Source organism: Chiloscyllium punctatum, chromosome 22 (genome assembly GCF_047496795.1).
Source record: "Chiloscyllium punctatum isolate Juve2018m chromosome 22, sChiPun1.3, whole genome shotgun sequence".
NCBI lineage: Eukaryota > Metazoa > Chordata > Chondrichthyes > Orectolobiformes > Hemiscylliidae > Chiloscyllium > Chiloscyllium punctatum.
In genome coordinates, this window is record NC_092760.1 from 77654349 (window position 1) to 77678499 (window position 24151).

Sequence of the window (24151 nt, forward strand, 5' to 3'; positions counted from 1 at the left end):
ATCTTCCAACTCGACACTGCCCTACCTGTCCATCTTCCTTCCCACCTATCCGCTACACGCTCCTTTCTGACCTGTTGCCATCACTCCCCACCACCTCGTACCTGTCGCATTGCGAGCTACCTCCACCCCCATCCCCCTCAGCCGCACACCCCATCCATTTATCTCTCAGCCCCCTTGGGCCACCCACTCACACCTGATGAAGAGCATATGCTGGAAACATCAGCACTCCTACTCCTTGGATGCTGCCTGACCGGCTGTGCTTTTCCAGCACCACACTTTTTGACTCTGATCCCCAACATCTGCAGTCCTTGCTTTCGGAGTTGAATAGATTAGTGTCAGGTAGGCATTTATACTTCCAATTGGCCAAAGTTGTTGGTCCAACTTGTGTTTCTGAACTTCACTGTGTAGAGGCTAGAAGTTCCTGCTGTCTTTGGTCACCAGATTGTCCGCGATTTGGCAATAGCAGAGCTGTTTGATGCTTCTGTGTGATCTGAAATTTCTTACCTTGCAACTATAATTGCGCACTTTTATTTTGACACAGGTCATTCCATCTGCACCCTTTGGTGAGCCCAATATACCTGTTTTTTTTTGTCAGGCAGATAACACTTATGTTGTCACTTCTGGAAAGCTTTGTTTTATTTACCTATGAAATAACAATGGGTTTTTAAATGGCTTGATGTACAGTTTAAATAGAAATACAGAGATGTGCATTTCATAAAACAGGTCATTTGGTTGACTTGCACTTTTTTGGATGATAGCCTGTTCTTTATTCATTCACTTTATCAATGTATGGATACTTCTGTGAGAGAAGGAGCTAAACCCTTTTAGGCAATAAGGCAGTGCAGGGGAATGAAGTAAAACAGGGAGCACTTTGGATCTAGTGATCATAACTCTATTAGTTTCAAAATGGTTATGGAATAGGATAAACCTTTTGTAAAAGTTGAAATTTTGCCGTACCATAATTAAAAACTTTAATTGTATGCGATAAGAACTTTCCAAAGTTGATTGGCGTAGACTTTGGAGGTAAAGGGTCGTCTTTGTCAAGTGGGAGGCTGTCAAGAGTGTGATGACGAGAGTTCAGAGGCAGTGTATTCCTGTTAGAGTGGAGGGTAAGGTTGGTAAAATTAAGGAACAATGGATGAATAAAGATATTGAGGTTGAAATTAAAAATAACGATCTTATTTTCGACATGGGCAACTTGGTTCAATTGAATCTCTTCACCAATATAATGAGTCTAGGGGCATTCTTAAAGAAAGCAGGAAGGCGGAGAGGGGATATGAGCTAGTACTGACATAGGTTAAGGATAATCCAAAGAGATTCTGCAAATACACTAAGAGCAAGAGGGTAACTAGGAGGGTAGGGCCCCTTAAAGATCAAGGAGCTTATCTTTGTGTTGAGTCCCAGGAGGTAGGAGGAATGCGAAATGAATATTTTACACTAGTTTTTACTGTTGTGAAAGAAATTGAGTCTAGAGAATGCAGAGAAATAAACTTTGATGTTTTAAAAACAATTCACATTACAAAAGAGGAAACTCAGGAGGTCTTAGAGAATATAAAGATGGATAAATCTCTGTGACCTGATCTAATGTATCCCAGAACATTCTGGGAATTAAGGGAGGAAACTGCAAAACCCCTTACAGAAATATTTGCATCATTATAACTACTGGTGAGGTGCCTGATGACTAGAGGGTGGCTAATGTTATACCTTTTAAGAAAGATTGTAAGGAGAAATCAGGGGAGCTATAGACCTGTGAATCTGACTTCAGTTAGAGGCAAATTGCTGGAAGTGATTATAAAAGTTGGGATTTATGGACATTTAGAGAGGCAAAAATTGATTAGGGATAGTCAGTATGGTTTTGAGTGAGGAAAATTATGTCTTTCAAACTTGATTGAGTCTTTTGTAGTAGTAACCAAAAAGATTGAGGGCCTAGCAGTAGACATCGCTTAGATGGATTTTAGTGAAGCCTTTAACAAGGTTCTGCATGGTAGACTAATTAGTGAAGTTAGATCACATGGGATTTAGCGTGAGCTTGCTACTTGGCTTGATCAAATGGGCTGAAAAATGGCAGATGCAGCTCAATCTGTGTAAATACAAGATATTACATTTTGGTAAAACAAGCAAAGCTAAGACTTATACAGTTAATGGTAGGGCCTTGGGTAGTGTTGTAGAACAAAGGGACCTAAGGGTGCAGGTGCAATAATTCTTTGAATTTAGATCACACACAGACAGGGTGATCAAAAGCATTTGGCAAGCTTGTCTTCATTGTTCACTCCTTTTGAGTATAGGAGTTAGAAGGTCAAGTTGAGGCTGTAGAGGGCATTGGGGCCTCGTCTAGAGTACTGGGTCCAGTTTTGGTCGCTCAGTTATAGGAAAATAATTATCAAACTGGAGAGGGTTCAGGGTGTTGTCGGTTATGAAGGCTTCAGTTATAAAGAAAGGCTGAATTGGCTGAAACTTTTTTCCACTTGAGTGTAGGAGGTTGAGAGGCGACCGTATTGAAGTCTATACGGTAATGAGTTTTCTTTTTCCTAGGATGGGGGATTTCAAGACTAGAGGGCACATTTTTAAGGTGAGGTGTGAGAGATTTAATGACATGAGGGGCAAATTGTTTACACACAGGGCGATTTGTGTGTGGAATGAACTTCCTGCAGAAGTAGTGGATGCGGGTACAATTACAACTTTGAAAGACCTTTAGAACATGAATAAGAAAGGTTTGGAGAGATATGGGTCAGAAACAGGCAGGTGGGACTAATTACATACTTTCAACCTGAGCTACAAATCTTCTCGAAGGGAATAGTTCAGTTTGAGATTGTTTGTTTGTTTGTTTGTTTGTTTGTTTGTTTGTTTGACTGGTTGGACTGAAGGGCCTGTTTCTGTGCTGTATGACTTTGAGATCTGGGCATCACTGGCTTGGCCAGCATTTAATGGCCTTGAAAAATAGCAACAATCTGCCTCCTTGAAGCACTGAAGTCCAAACGGTGTAGGTACAGAATGAGTTCCAGATTTTTACCCACTGACAGTGAAGGAGCAGGGACAGTTCCAAATCAGGAAGGTGAGAGAGTTGGATGGGATCTTTCGTACATTAGTGTCCCCATGTATCTGCTTCCTTTGTCTTTCTAGGTAATCAAGAGTGCAAGTTTAGGAAGTGCTATTTATGGCACCTTTGTGAGTTGTTTTAATGCACCTTGGTGCAAATTGCTGCCATGAGTTAGTTAAATGAATACTGAAGGCGGTACTGTTATCTTATTTAAAGGCAAGGTGCTGTGTTCCCGATGTAATTTGATTGGTTACACTACCCTGCTTTAAGCAAAGCACACTCTACCCTACAGTTAAAATACAAACAAAAGAAAGAAGAATTGGTATAACTTTATTGAAAAATGTTACAGAATAATCATTATTTAATTACTATTGTTCCAACTTGGTAATATCCTACAAACACACCCTTGGCAAAAGCAAATTCAGCAAAATATTGTCTGATGTGGTGCTTTTCCGGTCCAGGATGAAAGACATTGAGAAACTTCTGTTAAAGATTTGGCAACTTCCACAAACAACTTGTAAAACCACAGAAAGCTATACTAATGACCTCGGTGATGGGCAAGTTGTTGGAGGGAATCCTGAGGGACAGGATATACATGTATTTGGAAAGGCAAGGACTGATTAGGGATAGTCGACATATCTCACAAACTTGAATGAGTTTTTTGAAGAAGTAACAAAGAAGATTGATGAGGGCAGAGCAGTAGATGAGATCTATATGGACTTCAGTAAGGCGTTCGACAAGGTTCCCCATGGGAGACTGATTAGCAAGGTTAGATCTCATGGGATACAGGGAGAACTAGCCATTTGGATATAGAACTGGCTGAAAGGTAGAAGATAGAGGTTGGTGGTGGATGGTTGTTTTTCAGACTGGAGGCCTGTGACCAGTGGAGTTCCACAAGGATGGGTGCAGGGTCCTCTACTTCTTGTCATTTACATAAATGATTTTGATGCGAGCATAAGAGATATCATTAATAAGTTTGCGGATAACACCAAAATTGGAGATGTAGTGGACAGAGAAGAGGGTTACCTCAGATTACAACAGGATCTTGATCAGATAGGCCAATGGGCTGAGATGTGGCAGATGGAGTTTAATTCAGATAAATGCGAGGTGCTACCATTTGGGAAAGCAAAACTTAGCAGGACTTATGCACTTAATGGTAAGGTCCGAGGGAGTGTTGCTGAACAAAGAGACCTTGGAGTGCAGGTTCAGAGCTCCTTGAAAGTGGAGTCGCAGGTAGATAGGATAGTGAAGAAGGTGTTTGGTATGCAGGCTGGACAGGACATTGGTTAGGCCACTGTTGGAATATTGCGTGCAATTCTGGTCTCCTTCCTATCGGAAAGTTGTTGTGAAACTTGAAAGGGTTCAGAAAAGATTTACAAGGATGTTCCCAGGTTTGGAGGATTTGAGCTATAGGGAGAGGCTGAATAGACTGGGGCTGTTTTCCCTCGGAGGCTGAGGGGTGACCTTATAGAATCATGAGGGGCATGGATAGGGTAAATAGGAAACGTCTTTTTCCTGGGGTTGGGGAGTTCAGAACTGGAGGTGCGTAGGTTTAGGGTGAGAGGGGAAAGATATAAAAGAGACCTACATGGCAACTTTTTCACACAGAGGGTGGTACATGTATGGAATGAGCTGCTAGAGGAAGTGGTGGAGGCTGGTACAATTGCAATATTTAAAAGGCATCTGAATGGGTATATGAATAGGAAGGATTTGGAGGGATATGGGCTGGGTGCTGGCAGGTGGGGCTAGATTGGGTTGGGATATCTGGTAGGCATGGAAGGAATGGACTGAAGTGTGTTTCCATGCTGTACATCTCTGTGAGACTATGACTCTATAGCCCTTGTTCCGTGAGAATCTGACTCCACCCATTCATGCTGCTGCTATTGTTTAAAAAAACCCCAAGGTCTTACAAGCTGTTTACTTTCCTTTATTGGCTTGGAAGTGACTGCTCAGCATTTATGGCTCAAAACCTCTTCAAAACAAACGTAGGACAAAATACACTTCCCAAAGCTATAGTATTGTTGTAACCTGCAAATGGGGAAGTATTTAGTGTCTCGCACTCATGAATTGTACCTTGTGGAGGGTGGACGGGCTTTGAGGAATTGAGGTGTCTTCTTTATTTAATGGTGTAATTGTCTTAGCTTAAGTGAGTTGCGAGTTTCTGCAGCGCGGTGGAGGGCAAAACCGATGTGGTGGTGAGTGAGGCCCCTGACCTCGATGGCGGTCTTCCTGAGCAGGAGCGAGTACAGGAACGTGTGGCCCGATGTGGCTGGCAGTGAGAGCGGGAACGTGCGGCCTGAGGAGGCTGGCGGCGAGAGTGGGAACGTGCGGCTTGAGCCGGCTGGTGGTGAGAACGGGAGCTTACAACCTGAGGAGGCTGGCGGCGAGAGCAGGCAACTGTTCCTGAATTGGCAGCAATCCAAGGCGGTTGGTGGTGACAGTGGGAGCAGGTAGCTTGAGGCGATGCAAGAAGCAGAAACAAACAGCCCAATGCAGCAAGACCCGGGCGGTGGCGGGGGTGAGATTGACGTTTTGTGAGGAGTGTGAGCCCAGCATGGCCAGGTGCTCATGGACTGTGGGCTTGAACTTTTAACAGTATTTCTTGATTTTTTTTAATTTTAAGTAAAGGTGACTGTAATGTTTAAGTTTTTAATCTTGTTTCTTTACTTTTTTGCTTTGTACCCAAGATTCTGTACCTGAGTACTTTCGTACCTAAGATGGTGACTTATAAACTTTTCACTGCACTCATGTGAGTGCATCTGACAATAATGCTCATTCTAGTTCTACTTGTCGCATAACTTTCCGTCTCTGACTTGCTTTTGCCGCCACAATGGCTGGTCTAGTTTTGTTTCTTGTCAATGCTAACCCCTCACTGGGATTTCAGTGATGGTAACACCATCGAATGTGAAAGAATTGATAACTAGATTCTCTCTAGTTGGAGATGGTTATTGCCTGGCACTTTTCTGGTATGCATGTTACCTGCATAATCAGCTCAAGCCTGAATGTTGCCCCGTTCATGGCGCATTTGGATATCAACTATCTGAGGAGTCATAATTGGTGCTGATCATGGTGTAACCATCATCATCTCTGAACAAACGGTAGAGGGAAGGTCATTGATGAAGCAACTGAAGATGGTTGGCCTCGAACGTTTACCCTGAGGAACTCCTGCAGAGGTGTCCTGGAGTGGAGATGATTGCTCTCCAGCTGTGAATATTATTTCAGAACAAGATTACCTTGAAACTTCGAGGGAACTGCTCATAATCACTGATTCCTGATTGTGTGCAAATTGTACTTCATTTTCAGAAATGAAGATCCTAACTTCATTTAAATATTTATTTGAATGACCTATGCCAGCTTCAGTGCCTGGAGACTAATTTAAAAAGGATTTGTAATTTAACTGGCATTAGTGGTTCTCCTTTATCATCAAATCATAAAATCCCTATTGTGTGTAAGCAGGCCATTTAGATTAGATTAGATTCCCTACAGCGTGGAAACAGGCCCTTCTGCCCAACAAGTCCACACTGACCCTCCGAAGAGTAACCCACCTAGACCCATTTCCCTCTGACTAATGTACCGAACACTATGGGCAATTTAGCATGGGCAATTTAGCATGGCCAATTCACCTGGCCTGCACATCTTTGGACTGTGAGAGGAAACCGGAGCACCCGGAGGAAACCCACACAGACGTGGGGAGAACATGCAAACTCCACACAGATGGATAGTTGCCAGAGTGGAATCGAACCTGGGTCACGGATGCTGTGAGGCAGCAGTGCTAACCACTGAGCCACCGTGCTGCCTTTCCTTTTTTCCCCTTCTCCTTGATCCCCTAAATTTTATTTTTCATTTTTTGACTAGACGTATGGAATCTTTCCCTTCTTTCCCACCTGCACAGGGTTATTTCTTGTGTATCCTATGAATTTGATGCTTTTGTCATGTGTCATTTAGGAAAAAAAATCTACTAACTCATTGTCCTGATAGTCAGTGGGTGGAGTAGCTCATGTTGATGTCTAACTTTGAGGCAGTTAAGTTTTGTGTGAAAGAATATGATGTACCTTTCAAAGTTGAAAATGTTAGTTGTAATGTAACTAATTGAGTAAGATCCCATTATTTAAATTTGACAGTACCAAGAGCATCCTGCTAACCATATGCCAGTAAGGAAATATTTGTTACTAGGTTGTGTATCTTCATAGGAATTCCCCATTCATATAAATATTATCAAACTAATGACCAACTATAAAGAAGTCAGTAATTTGTTTCTGCCTGTTGTTGAAAGCTATGAATGGAGCTTAAAAACAAAAAAGTCAATCTATTTGTATTGTTTCTATTAAATCTTTATTGCGGTAGAAGAGGGACATAACTGTTGAAGATTTTTGCCTTGCACTCCTCATGACAGAACAATAATGTTTCAAAGGGAGCAGCAATTTTACACTGAGGGAATTGGTTGTGTTGAAAGTCTGGCATTCTTGCACCTGTCCTTATGAGTGCAAGCTAAAAAGTATGGATTGCATGTCTTCTTTCCTTTTTCCCTCTTTTTTTAAACTGCAAAGCGACAATTTGAATCTTGAATAAAATTTTCCATCAGGAAATCCTGACAATGAAGGAGTTAAATGAACCCTAATATATTGTTTTAATCTTCTTTAGTGAACAATGTGGGAGTTTCTTACGACTACCCAGAATATTTCCTGGATGTTCCTGATCTTGATAATGTAAGTATTCTAATTTTAATTGATTTTCAGTCTTGTCCTCAAGGGAAAGTTGGGAACTGAATGATGCAATGGGTCATAAGCTAACTCTCTTTAACTTTTTTGGATGCATTCAAACTAATGTAATACAAATTTGCTCTCCATACCACTCCACAGTGCAAACACAACTGAGGTTAGTATTTATCTTTATATCTTGTGATGCCATGCTATGGTACCCATGATGTGGAGGTGCCAGTGTTGGACTGGGTTGGACAAGGTCAGAAGTCACACAACATCTGATTATAGCCCAACAGATTTATTTGAAATCACAAGCTTTCAGAGCATTGCCCCTTCAACAGAACTGACAAAGGGGCTGTGCTCTGAAAGCTTGTGATTTCAAATAAACCTGTTAGACTATAACTTGGTGTTGTGTGACTTATGACTTTGTTGTTGTGTGATATGATTGCAATAGATTCTGGTCTGGTGTAAACGCTACCATGGGGTCCATTGGGCTGGCAACTTCCTTGATTGTATCTTGAGTGAATGTACTCACTTTGTCCTGTGGTTATTTCTACCATTTGGGTTACTTTCTACACCAAGCATTCACATCTTTTGTATGCAATTCTTAATTGCTTCCAAAGTGCAGCGGATAAAAGTAACTTGTGAAAGCAAAGCACTGTGGATGCTGTAAATCTGGGGTGGGGGAAAAAAACTCAGCTAAGCAGACACCGTAAGTGTGGAGAGAAAGAGTTGATGTTTCAGATTGATGACCTTCCATCAAAACCCTTTCTCTCTATAGCTGGTAACTTATTTGCTGAATTTTTCTGTTTTTTCTTCTTATTTTGAAGAAATTGGTCAGAGGTGGAATGGAGTATGAATTCCAGCCGCTTTGCTCCCATCAAGTGAACAAACAAAAGTTTCACGCAGAGTATTATTTCTCTCAATGCAGCTTTCATTTTATACAATTACCGGTAGGGCTTTGGGGAGTGTTGCTAAACGGAGACCAAGGGCTGCAGGAGCATAGTTCCTTGAAAGTAGAAGCACAGATAGACAAGGTAGTGAAGAAGGCATTTGCCACATTTGCCTTTGTTTTGAACTTTTGGAAGGTCAAGTACAGATGAAAATTATACAATGAATGTCAGAATCCTTTGGAGTATTGATATGCAGAGGGATCTAGGTGTGCAGGTCCACAGATCACTGAAGGTGGCAGTCCACATATAGAGAGTAGTAACAATGACCTTATGGCATGCTTGCCTTCATTGGAAGTGGCATTGAGTTTAAGGATAGACAAGTTATACTGCAGCTTTATAGAACTTTAATTAGGCCTCACTTGGAATATTGCATACAGTTCCGGTCACCCCACCACTAAGGGATGTGGATGCTTTGGAGAGGGTGCAGAAAGGGCTGACAGTGCCCACGTTCCCAGCTGTCCACAGTTTGAAGTTGCTGCAAACCTGGTGCAAAGGAAGATGGTTGTGGATGTTGGAGGTCAGTTATCTCAGCTCCAGCATATAGCTGCCATCTTCAGCTGCTTCATCAATGACGTCATCTCCATCAGAAGGTTGGCAGTGAGGATGGTGACTGGTCCTTGTGTTTCATTCGTGATGTCTCAAATGTTAAAGCAGTTGATGCCCATATGTGGCACGATCTGGATGACATCAGACTTAGGTTGATAAATGGTAAATGTCTGTCACACATGCCAGAAAATGACCATCACCAACAAGAGAATCTAACACGGAGGTTCAGTGGTCACTGCCATTGCTGATGGGTGGGATGGAGGTGAAGTGGGGTCCCCCACCCCCTCAGTCTATCATTGTGGCTTAGATTCAATGCATTCTAATTATAAGTAGAGAATTACTGAGCACTCTGGATTAGTCATCCAGAGACCCAAGTTAAATTTTGGGGATGGGGGTTCCAGTTTAGATCTCTCATGGGCAACTGCTAGAATTTAAATTCAATGAAAAGAATCTGGAATTGAAACATGGTCTGCAGTATTGTGACCATTTAACTGTTTTTTATTATAAAAACCCATCTGATTCATTACTGCCCTATTAAATGTTATCCTCAGCTGGTCAGGCCTACATCTGACTCCAGTCCCACAGCAATGTGGTTGATTCTTAACTGCTCTCAGAAATTGCACTGGCAAGTTACTCAGTTCAAGAACAGTTAAGGAGGGGGTGACATACTGACCTTGCTAGTGACACCCACAACCCATGAAAGAATGTAGAAATCTCCTTCCCTAGCAACATCATGACAGTAACCATTAACTAGAAACAGAACTGGACAGGCCGTATAAATAGTTTTGTTGCAAGAACAAGTCAGAGGTTCAGATTTCTCTGGCGTGTAATGTACTTCCTTGTCTCCCCAGTGCCAATTCACAGTCTGGAAGGCCCATGTCAGGAGTAAGATGGGCACTGTCCAGGGGAAAGCAACCATTGGTTGGCAGACCATCTAATAGCAAAATTAAAAAAAACTGCCTTCTGTTTGCTGTGCTGTAGTAAAGTGTATGTTAAATTCTTTATTCTCAACTCCTTAATGTATGAGTTCTTCTATGTTTAATCCTTTCACAGTGAGGTTGAGGGCAATACAGAATTGTAAAACTAAGTCTCCTTATGTGAGAAGGTTAAATTATTGCATGCCTGCAGTTTGTATACCTTAGACATGGTCTGTTTGAGCTGTTATTTTACTTAATGTTTGCTTACCCAGCAATAATTTTGGATTTGATGCTTCCTGAGCATGGAACAGTGAAGCCCACTTAAAAGAGTAAGTGATGATCAAATGGCTGGCTTATTTCTTATGGTTGAGCTGGTGGAACACTTTCTGCTGGATGCAACAAATTGCATCCTTCTCTAATGATAAAGTAAGGTTCCCCCACCCCTTCAATCTATCATTGTGGCCTGGGTTGGGTGCATTCAAATTATACTAGAGAGTTACTGAGCACTTTGGAGTATTTTCCCGGAAACTCCTCCAGTAGAAGCTAGTAATCCCGCCTGCTGCACTTCTGACTCATGACTGCAGGCTATGACCACCCGATTGTTCGCCCCCAATTCAAAAACCAAGGCAAAACTACTTTCAGCCTGAATTCACTGAACTGCTGTCAGTGTAAACGCTATTGGCACCAAAAGAAAGCCAAGGCACACTGTTCTTGCAAGCAGTTTGCAATCGATGTACAACAGCTTCATAAAAGTTGAACCACAGAACTTTACAACATATATAACAGACCAACTTGTTTCCTTTTTGTTGGCTTTTTGCTATAGTGGGAAATCAGATAAGAGCAACAAGTGGCAGTACCAACATCCAGTCCAAGAATTTTATAAAAAACTTAGCCATTCTATCAACAGTTCACCTTGATCTCTGTCACGTTGTTCTATTAGTCTCCAGAGGCGGCATTGGGGCAGACATCAGCAGTGCTTAAAGACAGCAAGGGCAGCAGAAGCAATAGCAAAATTCAATGCCTAATTTGGTGCTTTGTTTGCAAACTTGGCTGTTACATTCAGTGGGCTGAACTTTATTCTGGAGAGCATTCAGATGAGAATTTGTGTGTAACAGCACCCTCAAGTGGCAAAAGTATAGAAACATCGCAGAAGGTTGGAGCGAAACAATTGCACTTGCAGAACATTCCTGAGATTCATAGTACAGAAATTTATCTTGCATTGTTTTATTTAACGTTCAGCAAGTTGTTGTTTCTGCAGAAATGTTAATATATTCAAAATTTTGAATTAACTAGTAAAACTAGAAGCTGTGTATGACTGTCTGAATTTAATGATTTCACATTTAAAAGTCACTGATCCATATTTCACATGACAAGAACCAGTACTGTGACCAGTGAGATTCTTGTCTACAAGATGGAAATCTCCCATAGTAAACGCACCTCTGACTTGTTAGCAGAAGGTGCGGTTATTGCAATATTTCAATCTTCTACTGTCCCATTATCCATCAAAGCACCACTGGTTGCCTTAAAGACTATTCTGAGAGGACTACCCGACATCATTGCAGCAGAATTGTCACTGATGGGTTTCAGTGTCTTCTAGAAGCAGGTAGTCATTCAATACAAAATTCACAGAGTCATCAAGAGGCCCCCCTCACACTTGGGAATGGGAGTTCATACCATTGCTGTTTGGGGTCCCTACCCATTTCCTCCTCCACTTGGAGACTCAAATATGTATCTATAATGGTGTGCTGGCATTGGAGGGGTGTCCAGAGGGGGTGATCATGGGAATGTGAAGGGCTTGTTATATATAGAGCAGTTGAGGACTCTGCCCTGTGCTCTGAGTTTAGAAGGATGAGGAGGAATCTCATTTAACCTAGAATTCAGTGGACAGTTTCAAATTTTGAAGAGGAACAAAAGTGGAAACATAATCTGTGTGAGAAGGACAGTTCAGAACTTCAAAAGGGCATTGACTAGTTGTTGGTGAAGGCATATAGGTAGCAGGTGTATTTCATTGTAGGGTAGTGTAAAGTGAAGCATTTTGGTAGTAAGAAAATAGATGATCAAATAAAAGGTACCTTCCTAAAAGTGAACACAAGTAGAGAGACTCAACTGTAACTTTGCATTAGTCATTAAAGTGGAGAGGAAACTGGAGAAAATGTTAATGTTCAAAAAAGATTCAGAAAAGAAAGGGCACAGATTTGAAGTGCTTTGCAAAAGAAGTAAACGTGAAAAAACTTTTTTACTTAACGAGTGGTTCGAGCCTGGAATGCACTGCCTGAAGGTGTGGTGACAGGCTTAGTTGAGGCATTCAAGAAGGCATTGTGATTATTTAAATAAAAATAATGTACAGGATTTACAAGGAAGGAATGGGAGAACGACACAAATGAACATTCGGTGAGCTGGTGCAAGCACAATGGGCTGAAGATCACTCTGCATCTAATAATTCTGAGATTGTGATTTTTCTTCAATGCATGCTGTGAATCTCTCTCATTTCTTCCAATTGTTTCCAAAACACACGGTTATTTCAACTGGCCCTGGGAATTCCCATTTCTTTTAATATCAGTTGCTAACGATAAAAGATATTCTGTTAACCAGGATGAAATAAATGTTTGGTTGTTGTGATGATCAGGTCTAAGCCAGGGTTGTTTAGGTTGGGAACCTATATCTGCCTTGGCTCTGTGAGGGCAGATTTACCAATGAAAAGGGACAAAAACAGGTCTGTCCCACCTGTTTTCTTCACATCTCTTCATCTTTTCCCTTGTCTGGGTTAGTTTGGCTGTCTCCAATTTATTTTCTGACTGGCCCATTCTTAGATAGCACTGACATAAAATTGTTCTTTTCTTTCTTTCTTTGCTTCATTTTTCCTTGTGCCTCCCTGGGGTCCTTGAAATGTCCCAGCCTGCCTTAATAGTTTCGCCTGTATCCATCTTGTCCTTGGAGGATAAGATGCAGGAGAGGAAGTAAGTTATTTGGCCCATTGTGCCCACTCTACCATTCAATGAAATAACGGCTGATCTGATATCCCTCAATTCCACTTTTCCTGCCTTATCCCCATAGGCCTGATTCTCTTACTAATTAAAAATTGTCTTGTCCACCAAAAGTTCATTGAGTAATCCTTCGAATTTCCACTTTTTGGATCTTGGTCAGTCGTAACGGAAGTTTCCAGTTGATTGTCACATTTCTATGGGAAGCAGACTTCCCCATTTTATTCTACCATTTCCAATGGGAAATAAGGGGCTCATCTATATTAATAGGTTAGTTCACCTGGTTTACCCAAGGAGCATACAGGGAGAACTAGCCATTTGGATACAGAACTGGCTCAAAGGTAGAAGACAGAGGGTGGTGGTGGAGGGTTGTTTTTCAGACTGGAGGCCTGTGACTATTGGAGTGCTACAAGGATTGATGCTGGGTCCTCTACTTTTTGTCATTTACATAAATGATTTGGATGCAAGCATAAGAGGTACAGTTAGTAAGTTTGCAGATGACACCAAAGTTGGAGATGTAGTGGACAGCGAAGAGGGTTACCTCAGATTACAACAGGATCTTGACCAGATGGGCCAACGGACTGAGAAGTGGCAGATGGAGTTTAATTTGGATAAATATGAGGCGCTGCATTTTGGGAAAGCAAATCTTAGCAGGACTTGTCCACTTAATGGTAAGGTACTAGGAAGTGTTGCTGAACAAAGACACCTTGGAGTGCAGTTCATAACTCCTTGAAAGTGGAGTCACAGTAAGATAGGATAGTGAAGAAGGCGTTTGGTATGCTTTCCTTTATTGGTCAGAGTATTGAGTACAGGAGTTGGGAGGTCATGTTGCGGCTGTACAGGACATTGGTTAGACCACTGTTGGAATATTTCGTGCAATTCTTGTCTCCTTCCTATCGGAAAGATATTGTGAAACTTGAAAGGGTTCAGAAAAGATTTTCAAGAATGTTGCCAGGTTTGGAGGATCTGAGCTATAGAGAGAGGCTGAACAGGCTGGGGCTGTTTTCCCTGAGTGTCGAAGGCTGAGGGTGACCTTATAGAGGTTTACAAAATTATGAGGGGCATGGATAGGATAAATAGACAAAGTCTTTCCCTGGGGTCAGGGAGTCCAGAACTAGAGGGCATAGGTTTAGGGTGAGAGGGGAAAGATATAAAAGAGACCTAAGGGGCATCTTTTTCATGCAGAGGATGGTACATGTATGGAATGAGCTGCCAGAGGATATGGTTGGAGGTTGGCACAATTGCAACATTTAAGAGGCATTTGGCTGGGTATATGAATAGGAAGGATTTGGAGGGATATGGGCCAGGTGCTGGCAGGTGGGACTAGATTGGGTTGGGATATCTGGTCAGCATGGACAGGTTGGACCGAAGGGTCTGTTTCCATGCTGTACATGTCTATGACTCTATGACAGAGCCTACGATCTGTGGTCTGCGCTGCCTTTGATTACTTCACTTGCAAAACCATCCCTTGATTCAGATCCCAAATTGGCTGACCAGCTCCCTGCCCGAATTACCGATCACCTTATCTAGTTGAGCAATGGACTAAATGTACTTGGCAGCCTGATATTACTATTAGGTCTGGTTCTAGTCCCACGGGTCCTGATAACCAAACCAATTGTTGAAGGTTCGTGAAAAATCCTGTTAAATTCGTGGAGATCAAGTAAGCAAGGATTTTATTCACCTATAGACAAGGGAGTAGACATTGCTTGCTGGGGAATAAAGAGTAAAGTACACAGTAAAAGGCAGAACCCTTGATACCGAAGGATCGAGGTGCACAGGTCACCAATTCCCTGAAAGTGGCAACACAAGTGGTTGATATGGTCAAGAAGGCATATGGGGTGCTTGTCTCCACTTCTCGGGGCATAGTGTAAAAATTGGCAAGCTATATAGAGCTTTAGTTAGGCCAAGTTTGAATATACTTTTTACAGTTCTATTTGCCGCACTACTAGAATGGTGTGGAAGCATTGGAGAGGGTAAAGAAATATTTTGTCAGGATGTTGCCTGGTTTGGAGGGTATTACCTGGAAGCGAGATTGCACAAACTTAGTTTGTTTCCACTTGTGTGTTGAAGTATGAGGGGCAACCTGTTAGAGGTTCACAGAATTATGAAGTGTATGAATAGAATGGATAGTCTTTTTCCCAGGGTAGAAATGTCAATTATTTGGGGCATCAGTTTAAGGTAAAAGGGCTAAGGGAGATGTGAGAGGGCAGTTTTTTTACACAGGGTGGTAAGTGCCTGGAATTTGCTGCTAGAGGAGGTAGTTTAGGTGTATACATTGGCAACATTTTAAGGGCATCTTGACAGTAGAGGGTTACAGCCTGTACAGTTGGAAAAGGTTTCTGGTTTAGAAAGGCACCATGTGTTGGCACAGTATTGGTAGGCCAATGGGCCAGTTCCTCTGCTGTACTGTTCCTTGTTCTTTTATATCCTCGTACAGCTGAACATGCACGTACTGATGGATCATAGTGGCTATATTCAGCTTGGGAGCATATACACCCATTTTATTTAAAAAAAAATAAATTCTATATTTTATAAAAAACTGAATCGGGTGAGATTTTTACATGTTCCAGTGCCAAATATATTTGATCTATGCTTGATTTATCTATTCATGGAAAGCTCTTCATTCTGTTACATCTGTGTTTCACTTGAAAGTACATCACATTTGCACCTAATTGGCTCATATCATTTTCATAAATTTTTGAAGAATCAATTCAGAGCACATTAGTTGACGTGCAGCAAGCAGGAACAAAATGTTCAAAAAAAGCACCAGTCGAGGAAAGGAAACAATGTACTATATCAGAACTTACATTAAATGGAACAAAAGTGATGGAAATAAGACTTGTAATAAAAACAGAAATGGATGGTTATAATCTGTGTAAAACGTAGCATTGTGTTAAACATGTCTGGAAGTCTGCAGCGTAAAGTTGTATGACTTTCTAGCTATTTAGACATGATCTTTTTGTATATAAGTGAATTAATATTTATCAAAATTACTTGACAGAGAAATCCATTTTGTTGGCAAACTTGTAAGGGGGGTTTTCTGCAGCCAATTTGTTAAGGCAGCCACATGTTTGTTTCAGGTTACATCTAGATCAGAGGTAGGCTGTTGAACTTTCAATATAGTAATTGAGTGTTTGTCTATTGAGATCGTTTCGGAGGGTAGGTCCAGAATTGAGAGAGAAACCAGGGAATTGCAGGATGTTGTTTCTGGTCCAGTCCTTATGGTGAGATGGTACACTGGAAAGGAGTTGGGGGAAAAATGCTTGAACAATTTGACCCCACCCATTCAGGCTTCTTCTATTGTTTCAATTTATAAAAAGCCCCCAAGGTCCCTCAAGCTGTTTGTTTTATTGGTTTTGAGCAGACTGCTTGAAGCTTCTGTCTCATCCTCTCTTCATAAAATGAAAAAAAAACAGAATAATATACACCTCCTCTTCAAGTCATCATCTCGACACACTCTTTAAATGGTGTTCTCTGGTATGTCTCAGTGTCTGCAGCTCAGACTCAGCTTATGAACTTTGAACAAAGTCACTCATGCAGCCAACACTCACTGTGGGTGTGGTCACTGTGGATGAGTCCACTTTCCACCAGCTCCACATATCATGGTATGGAACATTTTCAATGTTCAATGCAGAGATTTTCCACCTCTGTATGCTGCAGTCAAAAACTATAGCTGAATTTACTTCCGCCACCCCAACTGAATCTACTCTCTCCTCTCTTTGCCCCCAGCTCCCCCCCCCCCGCCCGCCACCGAAAAGAAGTTCCTAGTGCATAACACCAACACCCTGACCGAATCTCAACATCAAACACCTAGTGCTAAAAAGTGTCAATTTTCTGTTGAGGGAATGCTGAGTAAAATCCAAGTGCTTTTTCTCAAAAAGTAAATCAAGGACGAAGGTAAGAGTAGTCTACGTTTCTTTTAAAAAAAAAGGAGCTTTCCATCCAAGGACCTTTCCAAAGGTCAGGAAATCCAGGGGAAAATTACATGACCCAAAGTTAAGGAGGAACTCTGAAAGCATTTCCTTGAATAAAGGAGCAGCATGATGGCTCAGTGGTTAGCACTGCAGCCTCACAGCACCAGGGACCTGGATTCAAACCCAGCCTTGGGCGCCACTCTGTGTGGTGTTTGCACAATCTCCCTATGCCTGTGTGGGTTTCCTCTGGGTGCTCCAGTTTCCCACCTCAGTCCAAAGATATGCAGGTCAGGTGGATTGGCCATCCTAAATTACCCATAGTGTTAAGTGCATTAGTCAGAGGGAAATGGGTCTGGGTGGGTTACTCTTCGGAGGGTTGGTGTGGACTTGTTGGGCCGAAGGGCCTGTTTCCATGCTGTAGGGAATCTAACCTTAAAAAAAAAAATTTCTGAAAGCAAAAATTGGTGTGGCTTGGATTGCTTTGTTTCTAACTATGGTAACTTCTAATCTGCATCTTTGTACTTTATTTTGTACATTTCACCTCTCTCTCATTCTCTTCCCCCTCTCTCTCTATCAAGTTTATGCTGCCTTTTCATTGGTTTTCTGTCCCTGGTTGCCATCTTTTGCATCTGCTTAATGCTGTCAGCTCTTTGTCTCACGAACTGAAAGATGGGTTTGCAATTTGTATTACAAGATTAGATTTGCATTGATCTAGAAATCTTCATCTCTTCCTGTGCTGTGCATGCAATCATTTGATCAAGATGTCTAGTTCAGAAACACTGGAGGGAAGCAATTTCTCATGTCCATAAAAGTATTTTAGAACAGCCACGAACATTGTGGATAATGTAAATAGTGGAGCCTAATGCTAAGCTCACTATTGATGCCAAGCTGAAAGCCGCCTTGCAGATGGGAAATAGTTAATGCTCATTTGCAGACTGTCTCTTTGAAGGTATTAACATTTTGGGCTAGGCTGTTGAGAAACAAGTAGGCAGAAGTGGGTACTGCAGATGCTGGAGATTAGAGTCAAGATTACAATGGTGCTGGAAAAGCACAGCAGGTCAGGCAGCATCTGAGGAGTAGGAAAATCGCTGTTTCAGGCAAAAGCCCTTTATCAGGAAACAAGTGGTAATTCCATAAAAACAAATGCTCCTCAGGAACAGGTGCTGTATTCTTTGCTAAGGTGTTCAGTCATGAGTTGAAGGCAGCACTCATTTTAGTGAATGCCAGCTTTCAAAATATGCAGGCTAATCAAGTCTGAGTGAAAGCAAACACGGTGTTTTTGGTGAAGTAATCTGTTTGGTTTAAACAATGGATTGAGTGGGTTGCTGGGGCATTTAAAGAGACTTGGTTGAATTCGGGTAATGCATGGCATGTCATCTTTTTTTCCTCCTGTTAAGGGGATACATGCGGTAAGTACTTCACACAGAGGGTGATGGATGTTTGGAGCATGTTGCCAGCAGAGGTGGTAGAGGCAGGCACTGTCGGTTCATTTAAGCTGAGTCTGGACAAATGCATGAGTAGGTGGGGAGCAGAGGGATACAGATGCTTAGGGATTGACTGACAGATTTGGACAGTCCATTTGGATCAGCTCAGGCTTGGAGGGCCAAAAGGCCTGTTCCTGGGCTGTAAATTTTCTTTTCTTCTAAAATAATAGTTGTACTTGAGAAAAGGGAGCAAAGCTTGGGCTCAGCAAAAATAATGCAGGCTCAATCACATCAATGGAGGAGCAAGGTATTCCACTGAAAGGACAGGACCAACTAGACATCAGTAGGACTCCGTGGATGAATATAAAGGTAAAGTCTCAGAGGGCTTTCTCATTAGAGACACAGAGAGAGATGACTGGTAGTGGTTCAACCTGATGGTCACCTGCTGCATGGGTCTCAGGTGAGTGAACAGGTTGAGAAGAAAGCCCTTATCATAACCTCAGCTGGCAAGGGAACAGAACAATTGATGATCAGAAAGAGAAAGAGACTTTGAATATGTAGACTGATAAGGAATGCAAGGTTGAGGAGATTTGGAGAGTGTCAAAATAATTAGGAAGGCAAAGAGGAGATGTAAAATTGTCAAAAAACATAAAACAGTAATATTTACTGGTACATTAATAATAAAGGTTGTTAAATTGTAATATGACCATTACGAGATAGACAGGATATGGCAATGACAGCTGGTTGAAATATTAAATTAATTCTTTCCCTTGTCTACTGGAGAGAAGGAACAAGTAAACCTAATATATAATGAGTAGTGAGATAAGTACCTGGAAATAAAAATAAATGAATCTGTTGACTAAATGGAAACTCAAAGGGGAAAGCCCATGATTTGGATGGATTGCATGCACATTTTAAAGATCTAGGGGAGAAATAGCAGAGACATTACAACACTTCGTAAATAATTTGTAATAAGCAAGGTGTAATGCCAGAAGTCTGACAAATAGCAAATATAATTCCTACATTTAAAACAAGGGGACAGAATTGTCCAAGGAACCTGTCAGCTAACAGTTGGTGGTATGAAACAGATTGGAATTGCTACTAAAGGAATTGACAAAGAATGATATAACAGTCAGCATCTATTTACAGCACTTGTAAGCTATGCTGTCTTTACAGATGCAGAAACACAGGAACAAAGTTTATTTGTGAAATTAATTTATCAAGATAGGATTACAATAAATTAAGTTTGAGGTAAACTCAAGCAGAGATTTTCATTTTAACACAGGTTCTACTATCCATAATAAGTTGAAACAGAAGAACTTGCATTTGTTGCTACATTGATTATCAGGCTTAATTCTCTCTTTCCTTACATCTGTTGCTTCTGGTCTTTCATAGAATCCCTATGGTGTGGAAGCATGCCATTTGGTCCATCAACTCCACATCACCCCTCTGAACAGTAACCCATCCCGACACATCCCCCTACCTATCCCTGTAATCCTACATTTCCTGTGTCTTTGGACACAATGGGCAATTTAGCATGACCAGACTACTTAACCTGCACATCTTTGGACTGTGGGAAGAAACTGGAGCAACTGGAGGAAACCCACACAGATATGGAGAGAATGCGCCTGAGGGTGGAATTGAACCTGGGTCCCTGGCGCTGTGAGGCAGCTGTGCTAACCATTGAGCCACCATGCCACCCAGAATCCATAATTCTTCTACTGCTGCAAGGACCTGAGGGGAGCATCTCTAGCATCCCAGCTTTTATCCAGTTAGCCCCTTCCACTGCTCTGTCATTCTCACAGCTTTGTGCTGGTCATATCCTGAGCATCTTTTTCTAGACCAACCATATGTTATCATTGCCATGTAAAGTCCTCCATATCATCATTATTTAACTTCCCTTACCTCCAGCTGCTGCACCTCCTGTTCTCATCTCTCAATCTCCAGCGCATCTGTTCTTTTAGCTTACACAATCAAATTGAAGCTTCTACAACAACTTAGCTTTTTAACTGCTTATCTAAATTGCAAGAGTTTTTTTTTGAAGAGATACAGAGACGGTTAATAAGGGTGATACTATTAATGTGTTTTACTTGGACTTTGAAAAGGCATTGATTCATTGTCAGGCAAGAGGCTTGTGTGCTATGTTATAGCATCGTATTGAAGGGACTGAGATAGTGTTGCTACAGAGAGTAGTTGTCAATGGGCGTTTTTCGGCTGGAGGAAGGTTTGTAGAGGAGCTCTCCAGGGATTGTTGTTGGGATCCTTGCTCTTTCTAATATGTATTAATGACATATGGACACCCCACAGTTTCAAAATGTGAGGAAAATGCGTAGCTTGGGAACATTGTGAACTGTAAGGAAGTTGGTGTAGACCAAAAGAATTTAGGCAAGTCGATGGGATGGGTGGCTGGGGAGTGGAGTCCAATGTGGAGAAATGTGAAATGATTAATTTTAATAGAAAAAAAACATGGGGAGACAACATAAATTAAAAAGTGCACTCTCAAGGATGTGCAGGAGCAGAAGGGCTTGGGCATGTAGGTGCATAAAGCAGTGGTGGCAGAATGCATTGTTTGCTGGCTTCAGGACAAAGCCGTGAGAGTAAATATTATTCAGAGTGGCAGAAGGTGAGAAGAGATTGTCACAAGTTCATTGCTGGGACCACTGCTGTTCATAATTTGCACAAGTCATTTGGACTTAGAAATCAAAAACACCAAATTGTGACAGAAGTTGATATCAGAGAGGACTGCAACAAAGGGCAGCAGATTAACATGAGATTGACCAACTTACCTAGTTTTCTTAGGAAATGGAGAATGTGACTCACGTTGCAAATCTGGGGGGTTGTAGTGGAATAGTAAGGATATGAAAACAAATATGCTATTGTTAAGGCCACTAAAATGAGTAAGTACTGAACTTCATTTCTATAGGAGTAGAATTGAAAAGTAGCTTAGCAAAACTTCTCCATTTTGGATCTTTACTAGATCATACTTAAGAAGACAGCTAGTTCTGGATAGGATGTAGAGGAGGTTTACAATGTTGATACGAAGAATGTGTGGACATACATATCGGGAAAGGATTGACAGACTGGTAATGTCTCCTGGGGCAAAGAAAAGACCCGAAAGGTGACCTGGAGGTATTTCAAATTGTGAATGAATGATTTGACAACATAATAGAGTGAATGCTTCCACTTCCAGGGAAGAGCACAACTAAAGTTCACCAATATGAGCTAGTCGTCAAAAGATTTAAGGGAATTTGGAAGAATTATTTTTACTTAAATAGAGGTGCGCATGTGAAACCTAATACCAAAAGGAGTGTTTGAAGTGAAAACTCATTTAAGGCAAAGCTAGACAAACATTACGAATAAGAGTGGATACAGGATAGATTTAACTAAAAATGAGTGAATGCCCAAATGGAGCATAAATGTGGTATGTGATCATTGGGCTGAATGCTGTGTTCTGTATTCTGTGACCTGCGTAGCAAATAGTGTCCACCTTCTCTTTGTACAAGTGTCTACCCATTCCCATTGCTGTAACATTGAGAAAGTAGAGGCTGAATTATTATAGTAACAAGTTTAACAGAGAATTTTTCTTTCTCTTAGGTTATCAACAAGATGATAAACGTCAACATCATGTCAGTCTGTAAGGTAAAACAAATTAATTTAATTTCTGTGAAGTTTTAATTCGTTACATACCCACTTAAAGATGGGTTACACTACATTTGGGTAAAATTATGTTCTAAAAGTCAACTTAGTGTATTATCAGTTGCAGACAAAAAGCAAATTATTTCATAACCAGTGACACTCTTACCTTGAGTTTTTTCACATTTTTCCCCCACAGGCACATTCAAGCAGGTTGTGTTTTTTTCTGAGTGTTAGCAAAGCCCACCACTACTACCACACATTGATTAGGAACTGACTCTTGTTCATCACATGCAACACCAGTACTGAATTCAAGCAGTCTGTAGACCTCTGGTTGATTTTCACCTTTCTCGAACTGAAGCTGATTATAGTTCCTGCGTTGCTTTGCCAGCTCAACTTATAGAACTACAAAATGGTAATGGAAGATCAGAATTGATACAGCATGTTCTTTCCATCTCTGCAAAAGCAAGTCAGCTAATTTGATTCCCCTTCTCTTTTCCTGTAACCCTGTAAGATTATCCTCTTTGAAGCCTATAACTGAATCTGCTTCCATCGCACTTTATGGAACTACTTCCAAAACTCTAACTCGATTGTCCTTCAGCCATTAGATAAAAAACTTGATGTAAGTGTAAGGCCTTCCAGGTGTGGTGGTGTAAACATTGCGTTTGCATGTTTGGAAATTTTGAGCTGGAGCACAGTTTATTAATAGAACTGGTTAGAGAGGGAGAATGTTATTAAGCTTAATATTAAAGCAACATGCTTGTTCTTTCTTTATATATATTCTTTAGAAAAGTGCACTTTCTACCAAACTACAATCCGGTTGTCTTTGAAGAATTAATTTCCAATGTTGCAAAACTTGCCTTTATTTTCTTCTTCTGCACGTTCGTATGAACTTAGGCTCAAGCTTCCTATTATTGGCAGCCACGTCTCAGTCATTGTTAAGGTTCTATCTACGTATCAGGGCTGAGAAATTCCTATCATTTGTGGAATTCTGACATTAGCATTGATTTTCTGACTTCTTTCACTGTGCTCATCAGTAAGCTTGGCTGCTAGCTCATGTCATGAGATTCCAAAAGTCTGGGCTATCCTGCAGACAATCTACAAACTCCATTGTGGAGAGTCTCTTTGCACCCAGATTTGAACCTCAACTGTCGTTACTGAGCTTCATATCAAACTGAACCTGGCTGCTATCGGTCATCCAGTGCAATCTACTGATTGTAAGGTGGAGCCTTGCACTTGGGAGGCTGGAGAGGGGTACAGAAGGAAGACAGAGTAGCAGATTTCAGGTCGTGGCTGTGGTTGGAGTGTAAAGGTGCTGGTTATCACTCAGTGGCCTCACCACAAAGGTGCCTGTGGGGTTGCAGGACTGCTTGGGTTTGCTGTAAAGCTGTTGAAAAGGCAAGGCTGTCGACTGAGTGGGAGGGTGCTTAGAATCATTCTATCATGAGAATGAGTTGGGAGGAAGGATGTTCGGAAGAGTACATATGGGGAGACACCTTCAGAAGAGGGTGTGTCGGGAAGAGGTCTGAGAAGAGACAGTGCTGTGTGAGTAGAAGCGGTGTTGGGGTGGGGGGGGCGAAATAGGATTAAGGGCTGTTGAGTGAGAGCAAATTGAGGATGGTGCTTGGAGAAAAGGTGCATGAGTGAGTCAAAGACATCAGAGTGTTCTTAATCATTTACCTTAATAGAGAGCCAAGAACAGTTGGAGGAAGTAAAGTGTGGAGTAACTGCTGGCTAACTATAATCCTGGATAGCTAAAGCTATTCAAAACTGGATGAATAGAAATTTCCTCCAATTAAATATTGGGATGACTAGAAATGTTCTTTTCACTCCCTGTTCCAAACTTCATTCCCTATGTAGCAACTCTATCACTCTCCCTGACAATAGCCTAAGATGAGGCAAGTTTGTTTGTTAAGTTATAGAGTCAGAGATGTACAGCATGGAAACAGACCTTTTGGTCCAACTTGTCCATGCCGACCAGATGTCCCAATCTAATCTAGCAATTCGTATTTTTCTAAGCACCATCCTCAATTTGCTCTCACTCAA

General features: G+C 41.4%; 1 protein-coding gene across 1 annotated transcript in view; it reads left to right on the forward strand.

Annotated features, from left to right (window-relative positions):
* The window catches only part of hsd17b12a (hydroxysteroid (17-beta) dehydrogenase 12a), a 160780-nt gene that overhangs the window by 79633 nt on the left and 56996 nt on the right, over positions 1–24151 (forward strand). The window contains exons 5-6 of the mRNA XM_072592668.1: positions 7679–7743; positions 22067–22111. Coding sequence (XP_072448769.1) covers positions 7679–7743; positions 22067–22111 — 110 coding nt within the window. The remainder of the gene's footprint in view (positions 1–7678; positions 7744–22066; positions 22112–24151) is intronic.